The sequence below is a fragment of the Zophobas morio genome, unplaced genomic scaffold (genome assembly GCF_036711695.1).
Source record: "Zophobas morio isolate AGI-343-1 ecotype UQ-CSIRO unplaced genomic scaffold, CSIRO_AGI_Zmor_V1 ptg000006l, whole genome shotgun sequence".
NCBI lineage: Eukaryota > Metazoa > Arthropoda > Insecta > Coleoptera > Tenebrionidae > Zophobas > Zophobas morio.
In genome coordinates this window covers 3,760,045-3,779,682 of record NW_026972111.1, presented here as the reverse complement: position 1 = coordinate 3,779,682, position 19,638 = coordinate 3,760,045, and the positions used below count along the sequence as shown (strand labels likewise).

Here is a 19,638-nt window from a genome sequence, read left to right as displayed (position 1 = left end):
TGCATTTCGTACGAAATTTGGATTCAACTCTTGGCAAGCTCTGACTATTCGTTCCTGTAACTCCTGAATTGTTTGAATTTCTACGTGATTATAAATTGTATTATGTAGGTGTCCCCAGAGAAAAAAATCATTTGGCGAAAGATCTGGTGATCGTGCAGGCCAAGCTACAGGACCAAATCTCCCTATCCAACGTTCACCAAATACATCATACACGAATGTGCTGGTGCACCATCCATCTGGAACCAAATATTCTCAATATTTAGTGGTTCAATTTCAGGAATAATATGGTTCCTTAAAAGTCTAAGAAATTTATTTGCATTTAAATTGCCATCAATAAAAAATGGTCCAATGAGCCTATTGTTTATTAAGCCAGCCCACACATTTAGTCTTTCTTGTACTTGATGGCGAATTAAATTTTGCACATGAGGATTTGTGCGGGCCCAGTATCTGTAATAAGAACATTTTGGCATAAATAGCATTGAATAATAAAATTGTAGAAAATCTAACCGATAATTTTGTGAATTAACTTCGCCATTCCTACTAAATGATGCCTCGTCTGTAAACATAATGTTTTCTAAAAGTTGTGTTCATTAGTGTTCAGTGAGTTAAACATCAATTCACAAAAATCCGTCCTCCTAATTTTATCCTCTTCAGTGAGGTATTGATGATTCCTAAATTTATATGGTTTAAATCGACATTCCTTCAAAACTTTTCGAATTGAGAATCTGGAAATACCGAAGTAGTTACTCATTTGCGTTATGGTGGATATTGGTTCCTCTTCAGCGTAGCATAATAGGTTTAATTTCATCTCTTCGGTTAAAATGTGACATCTCCTATTTCTTTGATGATGGCTATTGACGACACATCCTCTTGCATTAAAATTTTTAATTATGTTCCAAATTGTTGCGAGAGACGGAATTGGCCTAGTAGGGTACTGTATGGAAAATAAATCCCTTACAATTCGCATGCTACTACCAGCTTGGTACCATTGCAGTATTTGAATTTTTTCTTCTGTCGAATACATTGTGTGCAAGCAGTTTTGACATTTTAGAAAACATTTCAAAGCATTCTATTTGATTCTACTTTTTTAAACGATGGAGTTGTTGTAATGTTGGTTGCATTACAGTTGCAATTGACTACGTCGTTTTAAAACTGAACATAGGGATATGTTCAGTTTTAAAAAAAATGCCCGGTATATAATCACTGGTTGTAGGTAGCTATGAAAACTTAAACATGAAAAATATAAATTGCATATTAAATATCTTACAAAATTATTCGGAAAAGAATTTTGTAACTGAAGGGTGGAACAGAAACTTACGAGAAACCAGATATTGGTACTAATATAAAATGAGAATTTAAGGACAAAATGGGACTGTTGAAACAAGTTTGTTCATTTACGCAATTTAATTTGTATTTTTGACAGCTTTACGGATTTCTAAAATTTCGAAAAAATTGAGGGTAGTGCTTTTATTTAAAATTTATAGAAACCACAAAAATTGCTTTGTACTTCTGTATTATTAAAATAAATTAATTATTGTATTCATCATCCACTATTGCTAAAATCAGTGCGAACAAGAACATCACAAATAACAGGAATGTATAACAAATAAAATAACAACGGTTAAATAAGTTGGAAACTATAAAATAATATGACACAAGAGAATACTTCTGTTTATGCTTAACTATATACAATACCTACAGTGTAAAATCTATTTGCTCAAGCCTAAGTACAGCCCTAAGCATAGGGCGATTAGAAAACAGGCACCAACAATGAACAAGATAATTTTTTGTTGAATGGACCTCATAATCATCGAACCCATCAGTCTGGACGAACGGCCCAACTCCTCGTCAGTCTCCCGTAACTAAAACAAATAATATCTGATAGATGGCGCACCTGGCACAAATTTCAAAAACACGTCATCGAAAAATATTATATTCGTTGATAAGCAAAACAAAAATCATTAAAAATACCCTAGATCGCGTCCTCTTGATAGTCTCCCTCTGGTTATTCAAATTCTGCATGACCTGATTCCCTATCTCCTGCGTCTCGATCACCACTCTGTACCCCTCCTCCAGCTGCCTCCCCGTCCTCTCTATCCTCTCCGAGTTGTCCAACAATCTCTGCTTCTGGTCCGACGCCATCCTCACATCATTCAATTCTTCCGCGCTGTCATAACTTAACTGCTTTATCGACCGAGCCTTGATGTACTCCAGCGTCAGCCGCTTGAGTTCAGCACGGTAGCAATCTAGCTTGGTCCTGCACCTCTGCCTTTTTGCAGATTCGACCTCCCTAACCTCCAAATCCATTTGTTCGAGCTAAATTAACCCCAATTAGCCACCACGGATTGAAAACACGCCAGACCTTACCAATTCCTGCGCCTCCTCGACATGCTTCTCGATATTGGAGATGAGCTGGCGGCGGTCCTCTGCGAACACAAAAAACAACTGAACGACGATGACATGTCAAAAGTCGGGGGCTTACTTGTGGCGGAGGCGGCGAGCTGGCCGATCTGGGCCGTAATATCAGCCGTGAGCACTGAATATTGCTGTTCATAGTTCTCGAATAGAGAAACCATATCTGAATTTCTATCAGGAGAAATTTGATTTCGACATTTTTGACGTAGATGGCGATGACTGAGTGTTGTGGGTTGGTACGCCTGCGCCAGTTCTTTCGTTGCTGAACGTCAAAGTTGACAGGTTAGTGTGGGTTCTTGTGATTTTTTCATCGGCGGTCATCCGCTGATTTTGTTGTATTTTTAACGTGAAGATTGAGATTTGTGGTTTGTTATTATTGCTATTTTTGATTGTTGGTGGTATTTTGGGCTGATTGGGTGTTTTTGTTGTAGGTCGAGATGGTGCAGCGGCTAGTGTTTAGACGACGTTTGTCGTACAATACCAAGTCAAATAGGCGGCACATGTAAGTAAAATGATATTTATTTTGTGTGGTGTGTGCGAAAATGCCCAAATGGGTGCGGAAAATTCGGAAATGAGGCTCCCAGGAGTTACACTGTTTTGAGGTTATGTTGCTGTTCATGTGGTGAACCAACATTTGAATTCGCTTTCAAAATAAAAACCATTGTATTTGGTTTCTCATTTTCGTTGTAATTAAAGAATCAAACGAATTAATTTTAGTTTGAATATGTTGTAAAGCGTGAGTCTGGTCATATAAAAGATGTGAATTTAAAGTACTCTTGGAAGTACTTTAATAAGAGTCATTATTCATTATTTTTAGTGGTTTGTATAAGTATAAGAATGCTATTAGACGTATTAAAGTAATTTAAAATTAACGTTTTATAAAATTTGGTTTTATCATACATGATGTTGTGTATTGTTGGTTGCCTAATTATATACATGAAATTTTGATACCTGACCGAAGGTTCAACTCTTCAAAGTTCCAAAAAGAGCTTCTTTTAATTTTTGCCGAAATTGTGAATGCTTTTTATTTTTGAGTTTTTTTTTTAAATCATTGTTTCCTCTGTTATCATTTTTTGATTGTATTTTATAAAACAGATTCTTTAAATGTAATTAAGTTCTAAACATTGAAAATAATCTTCTTCAAATATTTGTAATATATTATTTTTTAGTAATTTTTGTAACATAATAATTTATTTCAATGATTCGAAATAGCCAGTTCAAATACAGAAGCAGTTCAAAGCTTAAGTTAACTCTGTCAACTAACTTAAAAAAATTAATCTCAAGAATTTATACAGTACTTCCCTTACACCCAGAACGGTGTCAGATCAGATTTTTTTGGTGAGAAGTTTTTATCAAAAATTAAAGTTAACTGATTCATTTTATTTTAACTATAACAAATTTTGGTGGCTTTTCAAAATCATTTCTAATATACATACAAAATTTGACAACAAACGGTCTAGTAGTTTCGGAGATCAACTATGTAATGAAAATTGACATACGACAGACAGACGGAAACAGGAGACCCATTTTTTCGTACTCTTGGGGTCATAAAACGTCGAGAAGACATGAAAGTAGGGAGTCGCCTGATGGACTTGATTATAACATTTCCTTAGTAGCTGACGCTTGAGAAGTAAAAATGTCGGGTTAAATTTTTTTTGTTCTGTCTTATTAGAATTTGAAATGTCAATTTATTGATGAATAGATGATCACAATTTAGTAAACTTTGAAATTTCTCAATTTCTGAAACAAAAATCAATTTCACTTGGTACCCATTTTTTTAAATCAGCAAAAATTACGTAAAATGGAAAAATAATATTAAGTTTTGATGGTTTATCTTTGAGATTATACAGGGTGATAAAGAGTGAGGTATAAACTCGATGATAGGTTGTCAAGAAGGCTCTGGAAAACTCGAAAAAAATGGTTTGAAAAAAAACTTTGCCAAACTTTTGAAAATGTTAAACTTCAAAGTTGAAGAATTAAGTTGGTAATTCTGATTGTTAATGAACTGTATGGACAGTTAATAATTAGTTATTATTATTTTAATAATAATTTGCTAGAATACGATCCACGTCATCTTTTTACTGTTGACATCTACCATTTTTGACAATTTTAATCGGAATTTTATACTGTTAATAAAGTTCACATTAAAACATTCGAAATTTGGTTGAGGATTTTTTTAACCCATTTTTTTTCCGAGTTCTTCAGAGCCTTCTTAACAACGTGCCTTTTCGTCACCTTCATCAAGGTGTGCGAAATCTAGAAACAGTGATTTAGGGATTATTTTAGAATGTTGACTAAATTAATTGATTAATCTCCCACAAAACTGATGACATCACCTCATAGAATTTCTTAAAATGTTTTTGTCAAGAAATTTGTTCAAGCTTTTAATTTTTTTTAAATTGCTTATTAAATGGCTATCACCTGCCAAGTTAAAACTGAACAATATTAAGAATTGTCACTGGAATGAAGAGGGGGTGGTTGGGCGGGGGTGCTGCTTGCTTAAATAAAAGACTCGGTAAGAAAAAGTTAAACTTAGCCCCGCCCACCCACCCGTTTTTTTTCTGCTGAAAATAAGAAATGCATTTTTATAGCAAATAGTGTAACAAAAAACATATACCATTAGCATTCTTTTTGATCTTTTTATCAGCCTAGGTTCTATTAGCTTCTTGCCACTTTACAGTAGAAGATATAATTGACTTCGCCCACTTACCCCGCCTTCATTTTAGTGAGTGATTCATTGTATCTGAATGAAAGGTGGATTTTATATTGATGGACAGAAATAAAATCGTTAAAATGAGAACAGGGTGGGTGGGCGGTTTTAGTACCTGCTTAAATAACACTGATTTTGGCAAATAACACCCTATAAAAATAGAGGGTGGGTGGGTGGGGCATCACTTGCCAAGATAAAACTGAACAATATTAAGAGTAGTCACTGGAATGAAGAGGGGGTGGGTGGGCGGGGTCACTGTTTCCTTTAAAAGACTCTCTAAGAGAAAGTTAAGCTTAGCCCCACCCACCCACCCGTTTTTTTTTCTTATGAAATAAGAAATGCATTTTTATAGCAAATAGTGTAACGAAAAAAATACGATTAGCGTTCTTTTTGATCTTTTTAACATCCCAGGTTCTATTAGTTTCTTGTCACTTTACAGAAGAACATATAATTAACTCCGCCTACTTACCCCGCCTTCATTTTAGTGATTCATTGTATCAGAATGAAAGATGAATTTTATATTGATGAACAGAAATAAAATCGTTAAAATGAGAATAGGGCAGGTGGGCGGGGCTAGTATCTCCTAAAATAAGACTGATTTTGGTAAATTACACCCAAAAAAAAAATAGGGCGTGGGCGGGCGGGGATCACTTGCCAAGATAACACCTAACAATATTTAGAGTAGTCACTGGAATGAAGAGGGGGTGGGTGGGCGGGGCCACTGTTTGCTTATAAAAGTCTTTGTAAGAAAAAGTTAAGCTTAGCCCCGCCCACCCACCCGTTTTTTTTTCTTCTGAAATAAGAAATGCATTTTTATAGCAAATAATGTAACAAAAAAAAAAGAACGATTAGCGTTCTTTTTTCTCTTTTTAATAGCCCAGGTTCTATTAGTTTCTTGCCACTTTACAAGAAGAACATATATTTAACTCCGCCCATTAACCTCGCCTTCATTTTAGTGATTCATTGTATCTGAATCTAAAGTGAATTTTATACTGATGAACAGAAATAAAATCGTTAAAATGAGAATAGGGTGGGTGAGCGGGCTTAGTACCTGCTAAAATAAGACTAATTTTGGCAAATAACCCTATTAAAAATAGAGGGTGGGTGGGCGGGGCATCACTTGCCAAGATAACACTGAACAATATTTAGAGTAGTCACTGGAATGAAGAGGGGGTGGGTGGGCGGGCCACTGTTTGCTTATAAAAGTCTTTGTAAGAAAAAGTTAAAGTTCGCCCCGCCCACCCACCCGTTTTTTTTCTTCTGAAATAAGAAATGCATTTTTATAGCAAATAATGTAACAAAAAAAAAAGAACTATTAGCGTTCTTTTTTCTCTTTTTAATAGCCCAGGTTCTATTAGTTTCTTGCCACTTTACAAGAAGAACATATATTTAACTCCGCCCATTTACCTCGCCTTCATTTTAGTGATTCATTGTATCTGAATCAAAGGTGAATTTTATACTTATGAACAGAAATAAAATCGTTAATTTGAGAATAGGGTGGGCGGGGCTAATACCTGCTAAAATAAGACTAATTTTGATAAAAAAACACCCTATAAAAAGTAGAGGGTAAAAGAGTTTGTAGGAAAGAGTGAAACTTTTAGCTACAAAATTGGCTGCGGCTATGGAAAAATAATATTATTTATAAAGAAAAAAGATGGAATTATTATTTTCAATATTAATTTCAAATTTTGACTGGCAGTAATGGGATATCGTGCACAAAATAATTCTCTTTAAAACACAAGTTATTTAATTAGATTATTTATAAATGCTCGTATATGTAGAATAATTTTGACGAATATCTAATTTCACGTTCTGCAGTTTGTAGAATACGAAAATGTTGATCTTCAGTGTTTCTATTATTATGTTTTTGTGGTTCGATTGACTCTTTACAAAATTTCTAGTTTTAGGTCCAATCTTGTGCTGTGTTGAGCATTCAGAGATAAATTGTAGATAAATGTTTAACAAGAAAATGTAGCCAATAGTCTTAATCATATTACGAAAGTTTACAAGTTTTTTTTAATTCACCGGATAAATTTGTCCTTAAAATAAGTGATGAAGTGGCATAGTTATAAATCGTTGTGATAAAAATCTGTTGTTCTGATAATCTACTGCATAAGTACATCCGGGTGATCCAGATCGAGAACTAAATCTAGTAACGGCTGTTTTAAAATAGAAGCAACAAGTTAATATTTATTAAGGAAATCAAGGCATTGACAACATTCAAAATCTCTTAACAAGAACAACTTCAAGACTAGTTGATGTCATAAGAAATAATATTCCAATTTACCATTTAGACAACTAAACATTATGAATATTGAGAAGGTTTTTTATTGTTTTATTATGTAAATAAGGCAGTTAGTGATCAGACGGAACCTTGTACGTTCTGTATTATTGTAGAACATGTTTCTATTTTTTTAATGATGAGTACTGGCTAGAGTCCTGACCACAGTGACGACAACCTTTTTCGTTCACTTGTCTGAATCTCCTCAACACACGCAATTTCTTCACTGCATCGTTTCCCATAACTAACAATCTCGTTTTCCAGTGTTCGCACTCCAGGCGGCAGACTGGTATACCAATACCTGAAGAAACCCAAGAAGATCCCCAGGTGCGGACAATGCAAAGATAAACTAAGGGGCATCCTTCCAGCGCGCCCTCAGGAGCGTTCCCGCCTCTGCAGACGCAAGAAGACCGTCAAGCGCGCTTACGGTGGCGTCCTGTGCCACAAGTGCGTCAAAGAAAAGATCGTCCGAGCTTTCCTCATCGAGGAACAAAAGATCGTCGTTAAGGTTTTGAAAGCCCAACAGGCCGTTAAAACCAAGAAATAGGACAAGTTAATAAATGTGTAATTTGTATAGAGGTTGTTTGATGTCCCATCCAATAAATCCTTTTTTGTGTTGTGTTCGTGACGCAATAATAGTGTGCGGGTTTTTGCAAATAATTTTATTAAAGGGGTTGTTCAGAATATAACAACGAACAATAAATAAAATAGCTGTCAGATACAACAAAATGCTAACCTAAGATAATAAGGTGGTTAAGTGTTAACCTATGTCTAAAAGGCAAGATAATGCATAATTGATAATGGGTATAAATGAACACGTAAAGAAATATCAAAAACTTGATTTTGGCAACCTTCTAGACGACCTCAACGGCCTTAATCAAGTATAGATATGCAAAATTTATTGCAACTTCCGACGATATTGCTATGAAACAAGTCTTTATTTGAATTAGAAACTTCTGCTTTGGTGCTTTCTAGGTCTAAAATTTCCTAATACTTCAACTTCAACAATTTACGTCAGTTTACTGTACATATCTTCGATCTGCGGTTTGAAATAAGCCTTCAGCTGCGGACGTTTCGATTTTAACGTGGGCGTCAGCAGTCCATTCTGTACACTAAACGGATCTGGATGTAAATAAATGTCTTTAACCTGAAACACAAAAGGCTCGCAACAATTCCGATGCAAATCGACGCACACTCACTTGTTCGAACGATTTAAGCCCCGCTTCTTTCCCCCATGCGATCATGTCGTCCATAATTAGCTTCTTGACGTCATCGTTGTTGCAAAGGACGCTCAAAGTGCCGGGAATGCCGTTTTCGGACGCCCAGCATTTGATAACGTCGACGTCCGGGACCACGATGGCGATGATGCACGACTGAAAGACGAAACGTTAAGGAGAGGTCGACCTCGAGGTAGTTATACCTTTAAGGATTCGCCGTGGACGTAGACTTGGCTCACGTACTGCGACCTAATGTAGATGTTTTCGATCTTCTCGGGCACGATGTATTCGCCCTGGGAGAGTTTGAAGATGTGTTTCCGACGGTCGATGATCTTCAAGGTTCCGTTCTACAAAGATAGAAACGGATTTAATGATGTTGGTTTTAGTGATCTTGGGACTTACTGGCATCCACATGCCGACGTCTCCGGTGTGGTGCCACCCTCCTGCATCTATTGTCTCTTCAGTCTTTTCGGGATCTTTGTAATAACCTTGGAAAACGTTGGTGCCTTTGACGCACACTTCGCCTTGGTTGTTCTTCGCCCAGTATTCCATTTCGGGGACGTCGACCAGTTTGACACAGTTGCAGGCCACGGGTGGACCCACGTGTCCGGGGACGTGGTCGCCTTGGATGGTTAGGGTAATAGGGGCCGTGCACTCCGTCTGGCCATAACCCTCAATCACCTATAATAATCGTTAGACCTTTACCCTTTCCAAGGTATCACAGACGTACCAAACAACCCAGCGCACATCTAGTGAATGTGAGGACGTTCTCCGCCAAAGGTGCAGACCCTACCAACATGAGTCTTAGTTTGCCTCCCATTCCTTCTTGCACCTTCCTGAAGACGAGCATATCCCAGAAACTGTTACTCCTGAGTACCCCCCTTTTGATTTCACTCTCCTTGGCACTCATCGCCATGTTAAAGAGCATCTTCTTGATGCAGCTGCCGTTGACTTCCGCTTGGACTTTGTCGTAAATCCTGTTAAGAAGTCTAGGAACTGCAGCGGTTACAGTAGGCTTCAAGGCTTTCATGTCGTCAGATAATCGCCTTATGTCGCCTAAGTAGAACCCCACGGACGCCCCCATCATGTACATCGCGTTCTACAAACAAATCAATAGTAGACAAGACTCGAAATAGCGAAAGACGGGGTTTTACCTCGCAGCAGCGCTCCAACATATGGGCTAGCGGGAGAAACGAGATCAGCACGTCGGTACTTCTCACTTTATGGTCGCCCATCTGCATGAGGACCGCGCTCAAAGAGCCCACCACGTTCTCGTGGGTTAACATCACTCCCTTGGGGTTACCCGTGGTGCCACTGGTGTAACAGATGGTGCAGAGATCTGAGGGTTTTGGGGGCTGCAACAATTTCAATAACCGTCTGAAAAACCACCCTTTGCGCACTTACGACTTCTACGTGATTCGATTTGGACCCCAGGACTTCGACCTCGTGGAACGTGACGATTTCCACGCCGCGGTTCTTTGCTCTTTGTCTGGTAGCTGGTCGGACGTCTCTGAAGACGATGAGTTTGCGCAGGCATCGAGGTGCCCGTTCCAGAAGGAGGTTGCATTTGGAGTCGTCTTCACAAATGACGACAGAGATTTCAGCTTGGAAGGAAAAACAGAGTTAGGGACACGTGGATAATGCGACCATATCGGAAAACTATTATTTAATAATTCAAGAGTGACGAGAAGTTAATGGATCGGGGAAAAAGCTCGTTCAAACACGAAGGAGTTTACATGCACTTTTCGGTCATTCGGTATTTTTAGCTGCAGTTTTTGTTTATATTTAAATTCGATTGCTTTATTCTTCGCAATTTCCGGCTATTTACCAAACAAACTCCTCCGTGGCTAATAAATCAGCCCCGTAGCTACGGGGGGGCAAGAGGGGGCTGAGCCCCCCCTAGCAGTTGTGGTTGCCCCCCCCCTGGAAGACTTATATATTATAAATTTCAAATTAGTAATAAAATTTCAATATAATGCCGATTGCCGAAGCATATTAACTGGCCCCACCCGCCCCACCTTTATTTTCGTACAGGGTATATTATTTGGCAATATCACCTTACCGTTGATGTTGACCGTATAAAAAAATGAACATGTCACATTTTATTCCATAGCCTACTATGTAGGTACTTGAGAAAAGTCAAAAATATTATATGGATTTTCTAAAAATTGAGCTTTTATTGAAATGGACAAAAAATCGACAAAAAATTCTGAGATGTAGATCTCGATGAGCTTAATCAAAAAACATAAGGTCTTGATGGTCCCAGACCAAGATTTTTCAAAAATTCGGTTCCAAAGTCGACATTTCAAGATTTCTGAAAAATTACATTTCTTTTGGCGGCTCTGGAAAAATTGTACGAATTTTCGAAAAAATAAAACCAAAAAAAAAAACATTTGGAGATCGAAATCAATAAAAAGATCCCTTCTGCTAGTTTTCGAAAATGCGTGGGAAAAGTCAAATTTTTTTTATAGATTTTCAAAAATTGAGCTTTTGTTGAAATTGGCTGAAAATCTACAAAAAATTCTGAGATGTAGATCTCGACGAGTTTAGTCAAAAAACATAAGGTCTTGCTGCTATTCGGTTTCCAAGTCGAATTTTTAAAATTTCTCAAAAATTATACTCCTATTTCTTTTGACGATTCTAGAAAAATTTTACAAATTTTCGATCAAATAAAACCAAAAACAACATCTGAAGATTGAAATAAATAAAAGAATGACTTTCGGTAATTTTTGGAAATGCTAAGAAAAGTCAAAATTTATTTAGTTTTCAAAAATTGAGCTTTTGTTAGAGTTGACAAAAAATTCTGAAATATAGATCTCGATGAGCTTAATCGAAAAACATGTTCATGCTCCCGGAGCAAAATTTACGAAATATTGGGTTCTACCTAAAATTTCTAAAAAATCTCAAAAGTGACTTAAAAAAAAGTTATTGCTTTATGCGATTGTGGAAAAATTCGACGAAATATCAAAAAAATAAAACCAAAAATAACATCTGTAGATCGAAATCAATAAAGAGATCCCTTTTGCTAATTTTCGAAGATGCTTGGGAAAAGTCAAAAAATGTATATGGATTTTCAAAAATTGAGCTTTTGTTGAAATTAACAAAAAATCAACAAAAAATTCCGAGATGTAGATCTCGATGAGCTTAATCCAAAAACATAAGGTCTTGATGGTCCCAGACCAAGATTTTCGAAAAATTCGGTTTCAAAGTCGACATTCCAAAATTTCTCAAAAATTACATTTCTTTTGGCGGCTTTGGAAAAATTGTACAAATTTTCGAGAAAATAAAACCAAAAACAACATTTGGAGATCGAAATCGATAAAGAGATCCCTTTTGCTAATTTTCGAAAACGGTTGGGAAAAGTCAAAAACATTTTATGGATTTTCAAAAATTTAGCTTTTGTTGAAGTTGACTAAAAATCCACAAAAATATCTGAAATGTTGATCTCGACGAGCTCAGTCAAAAAACACAAGGTGTAGATGGTCCCAGATCAAGATTTTCGAAACATTCGGTTTCAAAGTTCAAAAATTACATTTCGTTTGGCGATTGCTGAAAAATTTTACGACTTTTCAACCAAATAAAACCAAAAACAACACCTGGAGATCGAAATCAATAAAGGAATCCCTTTTGGTAATCTCGAACGTGCTTGAAAAAAGTCAAAAATTTGATACAGGTTCTCAAAAATTGCCATATTTCTTCCGTCGATTCTGGAAAAATTGTAAGAATTTTCAAAAAAATTGAATCCAAAACGATTTTTGGAAATCGAGATGAACAAAGGAGTCTCTTTTGATAATTTTTAAAAATGCTTGGGAAAAGTCAAAAATTTTATATGGGTTTTCAAAAATTGAACTTTCGTAAAAGTTGACAAAAAATTCTGAAATATAGATTTGGACGAGCTTAAAAAAACATGACAGGTTCATGGTTCCGGATCAAAATTTTCGAAATACTCGGTTTCGAGCTCGAATTTTCAAAATTTCTCAAAAATTACCATATTTCTTTTGGCGATTGTGAAAAAATTGTACGAATTTTCGAAAAAATAACCAAAAACAACATCTGGAGATCGAAATCAATAAAGGAATCCCTTTTGGTAATCTCGAACGTGCTTGAAAAAAAGTCAAAAATTTGACACAGGTTCTCAAAAATTGCCATATTTCTCCCGTCGATTCTGGAAAAAAGTTAGAATTTTCAAAAAAATTGAATCCAAAACGATTTCTGGAAATCGAGATGAACAAAGGAATCTCTTTTGGTAATTTTCGAAAATGCTTGGGAAAAGCCAAAAATTTTATATGGGTTTTCAAAAATTGAACTTTCGTAAAAGTTGACAAAAAATTCTGAAATATTGATTTCGACGAGCTTAAAAAAACATGACAGGTTCAAGGTTCCGGATCAAAATTTTCGAAATACTCGGTTTCGAGCTGGAATTTTCAAAATTTCTCAAAAATTACCATATTTCTTTTGGCGATTATGGAAAAATTGTACGAATTTTCGAAAAAACAACCAAAAACAACATCTGGAGATCGAAATCAATAAAGGAATCCCTTTTGGTAATTTCGAATGTGCTTGAAAAAAGTCAAAAATTTGATACAGGTTCTCAAAAATTGCCATTTTTCTTCCGTCGATTCTGCAAAAAATGTAAGAATTTTCAAAAAAATTGAATCCAAAACGATTTTTGGAAGAAATCGAGATGAACAAAGGAATTCTTTTGGTAATTTTCGAAAATGCTTGGGAAAAGCCAAAAATTTTATATGGGTTTCCAAAAATTGAGCTTTTGTTAAAGTTGACAAAAAATTGTGAAATGCACATTTCGACGAGTTTAAAAAAACATGACGAGTTCATGGTTCCGTACCAAAATTTTCGAAATATTTGGTTTCGAAGTCGGATTTTTAAAATATGTACTAAACATGCAAAAAAATAAACTCAAACAAATTGGATGTTACCTATATGGTCACTACACAAATTTTTGGATGCAGTACAGCTGTTTGTGAATCTACATTCTCTGTTTTAACCAGCATTTTAACCAAGTACCGTACTAATTTTTTGGACTTCGACAGGTTTTTACGAAAATTTAGCGTAAAAAATCGACGTTTCCAATTATTTTAATGTTCTTTCAAATATAAAAACTCAGAAAAAATAAAGTAGTTATCTGAGTGTATTATTAAAATATAAATATTTACATGAAGCCCCCTCTGTCGACAAACTTGCCCCCCCTGAATAAGTTTTCTAGCTACGGGGCTGGAATAAATAATGACTCACTTACTCCAACTCAAAAAACGAACCTTGTTTTATAATGAAGGCACATGCATCAGGACCGAGAGTATCATACAGCGGCACCAAGACCATGCTATAGCAATAAGCAGCTTGCTCCGCCAGGATCCACTCCGGGCAGTTCTGGGAGTAGATCCCGATGAAAGTATTCGTTCCAGGGGTGAGTCCTTGGGCCACCATTCCTGCGCCGAAGTTCTTGGCCCTCAGAAGAGCCTCGTTGTAGCTTAGCCACTGGTAAGGTTTTGTGTAGGATTCCCTCCAGCCCAGACATGGTCCGTTATCTAACGAAAAAACGCTACGTGAAACATCGCTGGGGTCGGTGCCAAGAATGTCTAACCCAATTTATCATGATCGTGGCGATCAAAAGTTGGGAAAAATAGGTTACGGTTCAGGGATTGGAACGAAACTTACTCGATTCTTTTGCGCCGCGTCTGAAGGTTTCGTAGAGGGTTCGAGAATCGGGGAACATATAACTGACGAATTTGCCTTCTTTGGCTTCTTTGTAGAAGCGGGAGACGCGGATGAGCTCGGGACCCTGGAAGAAAATTTGCAGTTTTAATTTTAGGCGAACCTTCGAGTGAAGTTTGTCGGTTTTGTCGGGAATTTGTGATCAAGGTAACGAGGGTGGTCTACTTTTATATTTAGCGTAGGATATTGCATAACTGGTAATAAAAAAGGTTTTAATCCAAAGTGGATTAAGTTTGGAGTTTGTTGACAATTTTATATAGAATGTGAGACACAATAAAACTAAATTAGTTGTTAGAAATAGGTATAGTGTACATTTTTTTCGTTGGAGGGGGATGATGGCTAAATTTGTTAGGCTATACATAAACTTTATTTCTAACTTCTAGGCAACCAGTAATACTCATCAGCAAAAATGAAAATGGAAAATATGGATATTCAAAAAATACAAAAATATTCATACTGAGCTATCACACTCTGTATAGCACGAATATTATGCCAACTACTTGGACTAGTAACATTTATTTATACCCTCAACAATACAATAAATAATACCAGCATTTTAATGGTTAAATATAACAGCTTAAACATTTGTACGCCTAGACCATAACTAATTATAGCGCATTGTGTAAAAATATGAGTTTTTTTTGAGATTTCAAAATTTATTTTCAGCGTTTTGTTTTGCCAATTATCACCGTTGTGTCACGAAATGGGATACTAAAATTTACAAAAATTGGCACCTCGTGGGCACTAATATTATAATTATTGGCATTTATTTTGAGATTGATGTTTGGCGTTTGGAATTCAGAAATACAATTATCACCTAGTTGCATGAGACGAACACTTTTTAGTTTTTATCGATATAAGAATCAAAAATAGTATTTGTTTCAAATTGGACGAGTTACCAGGAAATAGATAATTAGCATATTTTAACATTGCAGACACATACCCGAGCAATTTACCTCGAAAACACCTGCGGCACCGCCGAAGAATTTTAATTTGGAGGAAAAATACAAATTTCCACCGCGTTTTATTGTCAACACCGTCACGTACTTGATGAAGGAAAAAATGCATTGAGCTGCACAACACAAAGGACTTCATTGCAGGCATGAAAGTGAATTTCTTTGTTTTCGTGATGCTTTCAATTAGTGTGTGGCGGTTGGAATTAAACTGTAATTCGAGGCTACCAAACTGTTTCCTAGATTACTTAGTTACTGCATTTTTTTATTTATTTGAACAGAATTTAAATTTTGAGTTTTAAGAATTTGTCTAAAAATGGGTTGCAAAAAAACCTTGTACGTTTTTCACCTTTTGTGTATCTACATAAATACGTGATGTTGTATACTGTGGCCAAGCATATAGTGGTTTCATGATTTTGACTTTTCTAAGCCTCTAGTTTGCCAATAAAGAGCATCTTTAGCTAACATGCTGAACACCGGCCGTTCCTGTTTAGGAGAAATGGGACGGCTGAAGGAATCAAAATTGTAAAACCACTATATCTTTTGGCACACTATAGCGTCACTATTCGGGATGCTAGATGCACAACTTTTGGTTACCAGTTTATAACAAAAAAAAAAAAAGTAATACTATAAACGTAGAATAATTAAGTATTTTTTGTATTGAAAGTTGATAGTCACTACACTGAGATTTTTTACTTTTTTAAAGGACACACCGACATATTGAAAGAAAGAGAACAAAAATATCGATACTTGAAAATTGTAACATTTTATAAAAATTCTGTGACTTTTTTTGTTAATTTCAGTTTTAACAGATATATTGACACTTGACAGTATTGTTGAAAAGTTTAATTTATTATACGAAAAAGTGAGGTTAGTTGTCATTGTCAGTTGTCGCGTTGTCACGTTGTCACTGATTCTAATTGTAGAACTTGTACACAATGTTTACAAATTAATACCAACTTGATGACTTTTTACAAAAACGTCATAGTTTTGGCAGGATGGATTTCATGTTGAATTTCTATCTTTCTTATTGAATTCTTAAAAAGTCTAAAAGGTGCAAGTTAAAAGTGTTTTCTATGAAAAAAAATCTTGTGTTTAAGCTAAAAAAAAAAATATGGTCAATTTGTACGTTATTTTGTATGACACTAACTCTGAGAAATTAAAAAATGTTATCATTTTGGGGGTAGCCATAACCGATTTATATTTGCTTAATAAAAACGTAAAAATACCTTATAGATGAGTTATTGCAGTTTTTAGTCACTTACTTAAATTTAAATGCAATACGTACTGAAATTTCGTCTCCGTAATTACATAATTAACTTTTGAAACGACACTTAAGTATTACTAAATTTACAAACCAAAACCAAAAATCTGTACAAAAATTAAAAGACCATTCAACTGGCAACATAGAACGAAAACTCAACCGGCAACATTGTCTGGGGAGATTTTTGGTGCCAAGATGTGCTGCCAAAAAAAATTAGGTTAGGATGATCTTGATTTTCATTCAAAACTGTTGTTTTTGTTTATTTTATTTTGACATTTGTGTCATGAAATTTGAAATTTTTTTGTTCTACCAACTTGCTAACTTATTTCAACAGGTGGTGTTATTATTACTATTAAATTAACATTTTTTACTTTGTAAAAAGGGAAAGCTGGACGGTTGAAAATAAAAAAAATCCAAAATCTCAAAACAAGTGTTAATTTTCGTTTTTTTCCAAGAAATTTGAAAAAATAGAAATATAAATATCTGTCATACTTTTAACAAAGCATTTAAAATGTTAAGAAAAACGTGGTCCTGTGCATAGATACATTTTATTTTTAAGACTTGTTTATACAGAGCGTCAAAAAATTAATGAATCAAGAAATTTAATAAGTACCCGCCCTTTATTTTCTTCGAGGATATGACATTCGTCAAAATCAGTCATATCCTGTTTTTTGTTTTAGATTTTTGGGCAATTTTTCCAAAATATCATGTTTTTCAATAGTTCCCCTTATGAAATTTTTGATCTTTTTTTTGTTGATTTCGATTTAAGTTATATTCGGCTTCATTTCTTCGAATATTCAACCGTTTTTCCAGAATCGCCAAAATGAAACATAGTGACTTTGGGATATTTTAAGAATTTGATTTTGACGGCACCATAAACAGGTATAAGTATTTTTGGAATTAATACGTTTATATCTGTATGCATTCTTCAATTTTTTGGATTTTTGGGCAACTTTTCCAAAAGCTCATTTTTTTTTACTTCTGTCTTATGAAATTTTTGATCTTTTTCGGACAATTTTCGAAAATTACTCAAACAGATTTTTTCTTGATTTACACTCGCAAAAGTTATTTTGAGCTTCATTACTTCGAGAAGTTCAAATTCAAAAATTAGGTTTTGCAACAGAATAATTTCGAAAATCCTGGTCTGGGACCGTTCTCGGATTCAAATTTTTTTGTTGCCTTAAGCTATTTTCAATTTCATTTCTCCCAATATTTTAACAATTTTTCCAGAATCTATCGTCCAGATGTACTCGTATATCCTGGATTTTTTTTAGAATTTTGGGCAACTTTTCTAAAATATCATTTTTTTTCAATAGGTCCCCTTATGAAATTTTTTATCTTTTTTTTTTGTATTTTTGTTTTTTGTTGATTTCGATTTAAGGTATCTTCGGCTTCATGCCTTGGAATATTCAACCGTTTTTCCAGATTCGCCAAAATGTAACATAGTGACTTTGGGATATTTTAAGAATTTGATTTTGACGGCAAATATATTGCAAATCTTAGCCAGCGACCATAAACGAGGTATATTTTTGGAATTAATACGTTGATATCTGTATGTATTCTAGATTTTTTTTGGATTTTTGGGCAACTTTTCCAAAAGCTCAATTTTTTTGACTTCTGTCTTACGAAATTTTTGACTTTTTTCGGACAATTTTCGAAAATTACTCAAACAGATTTTTTCTTGATTTACACTCGCAAAAGTTATTTTGAGCTTCATTACTTCGAGAAGTCCAAATTTAAAAATTAGAACAACAACAAAATATTTTAGAAAATCCTGTTGCTAAAATTTTTTGTTGATTTCGACTTAAGCTATTTTCGACTTCATTTCTTCCAATATTTTAACCATTTTTCCAGAATCTATCGTCCAGATGTACTCGTATTTCCTGGATTTTTTTTAGATTTTAGGGCAACAAAAGCTTTTTTTTTCAATCCCCCCTATAATTTTTTTTTACCTTTTTATGAGTATTTACGAAAATTACCCATTTTTTTTTTATTTAGGTTCATGTCATCTACACTTGCATTTCTTCGAATATTCCAACCGTTGTTCCAAATCGCCAAAATGGAACAGAAAATTTGAACAAATAGAAATAGAAATATCTGTCTTAGTTTCAACATGGCATTTAAAATATTAAGAAAAACATGGTCCTGTGCATAGATACACTTTATTTTTAAGAATTGTTTATACAGAGCGTCAATAAATTAATGAATCAAGAAATTTAGGAAGTATTGGCACCGCCCACCTGCCCTTTATTTTCTTCGAGGATGTGACATTTGTCAAAATCAGTCTTATCTTAGCAAGTACTAGCCCCGCCCACCCGCCCTCTATTTTCTTAGAAGAAATATCATTTGCCAAAATCAGTCTTATCGTAGCAAATTACTAACCCCGTCTATTATTTTCTTAGAGGATATATCATTTGCCAAAATCAGTCTTATCTTAGCAAGTTCTAGCCCCGCCCACCCGCCCTCTATTTTCTTAGAAGAAGTAACATTTGCCAAAATCAGTCTTATTTTAGCAAGTTATTAGCCCCGTCCTTTATTTTCTCAGAGGATATATCATTTGCCAAAATCAGTCTTATCTTAGCAAATACTAGCCCCGCCCACCCGCCCTCTATTTTCTTAGAGAATAAATCATTTGCCAAAATCAGTCTTATCTTAGTAAGCACTAGCTACGCCTTTTATTTTCTTAGAGGGTATTTGATTGGCGAAAATCAGTCTTATCTTAGTAAGTACTAGCCCCGCCTTTTATTTTCTTAGAGGTTATATCATTTGCCAAAATTAGTCTTATCTCACTAAGTACTAGCCCCACCCACCCGCCCCTATTTTCTTAGAAGGAATATAATTTGTCAAAATCAGTTTTATCTTAGCAAGTACTAGCCCCGCCCACCCGCCCTTCATTTTCTTAGATGTTATATCATTCGCCAAAATCAGCCTTATCTTAGCAAGTTACTAGCCCCACCTTTTATTATCTTAGAGGTTATATCATTTGTCAAAATTAGTCTTATCTCACTAAGTACTAGCCCCGCCCACCCCCCCCCCCCTATTTTTTTAGAAGGAATATAATTTGC

General features: G+C 35.1%; 3 protein-coding genes across 7 annotated transcripts in view; 1 reads left to right on the top strand and 2 right to left on the bottom strand.

Moving 5' to 3' along the window:
• Positions 1–1,496: 1,496 nt before the first annotated feature.
• On the bottom strand, positions 1,497–2,660 carry Vti1a (Vesicle transport through interaction with t-SNAREs 1a). Its single transcript, XM_064047917.1, has 4 exons — positions 2,483–2,660; positions 2,368–2,426; positions 1,972–2,316; positions 1,497–1,862 (listed from the first exon to the last, which is right to left on the bottom strand). The coding sequence occupies exons 1-4, from the start codon at positions 2,574–2,576 to the stop codon at positions 1,710–1,712; spliced, it is 651 nt and encodes a 216-aa protein (XP_063903987.1). The 5' UTR covers positions 2,577–2,660; the 3' UTR covers positions 1,497–1,709.
• On the top strand, positions 2,637–7,980 carry LOC135123354 (large ribosomal subunit protein eL34-like). Of its 2 annotated transcripts, none has more exons than XM_064047918.1 (3): positions 2,637–2,697; positions 2,847–2,917; positions 7,671–7,980. In XM_064047918.1, exons 2-3 carry the CDS (start codon positions 2,853–2,855, stop codon positions 7,951–7,953), a joined length of 348 nt encoding a protein of 115 aa, XP_063903988.1. In that variant the 5' UTR covers positions 2,637–2,697; positions 2,847–2,852; the 3' UTR covers positions 7,954–7,980. The 2 variants fall into 2 exon arrangements, with proteins under 2 accessions (XP_063903988.1, XP_063903989.1); XM_064047919.1 differs by having other exon boundaries at positions 2,690–2,780.
• Positions 7,981–8,053: 73 nt separating this feature from the next.
• Positions 8,054–19,638, bottom strand: part of LOC135123351 (long-chain-fatty-acid--CoA ligase 6) — a 79,640-nt gene continuing 68,055 nt past the window's right edge. For all 4 annotated transcript variants that reach the window (XM_064047913.1, XM_064047914.1, XM_064047912.1 and 1 more), the window contains 9 exons: positions 14,300–14,423; positions 13,900–14,169; positions 10,028–10,227; positions 9,778–9,978; positions 9,354–9,722; positions 9,026–9,304; positions 8,827–8,970; positions 8,606–8,779; positions 8,054–8,553 (listed from right to left, as the gene is read on the bottom strand). In XM_064047913.1, coding sequence (XP_063903983.1) covers positions 8,416–8,553; positions 8,606–8,779; positions 8,827–8,970; positions 9,026–9,304; positions 9,354–9,722; positions 9,778–9,978; positions 10,028–10,227; positions 13,900–14,169; positions 14,300–14,423 — 1,899 coding nt within the window. In that variant the 3' untranslated portion in view covers positions 8,054–8,415. The remainder of the gene's footprint in view (positions 8,554–8,605; positions 8,780–8,826; positions 8,971–9,025; positions 9,305–9,353; positions 9,723–9,777; positions 9,979–10,027; positions 10,228–13,899; positions 14,170–14,299; positions 14,424–19,638) is intronic.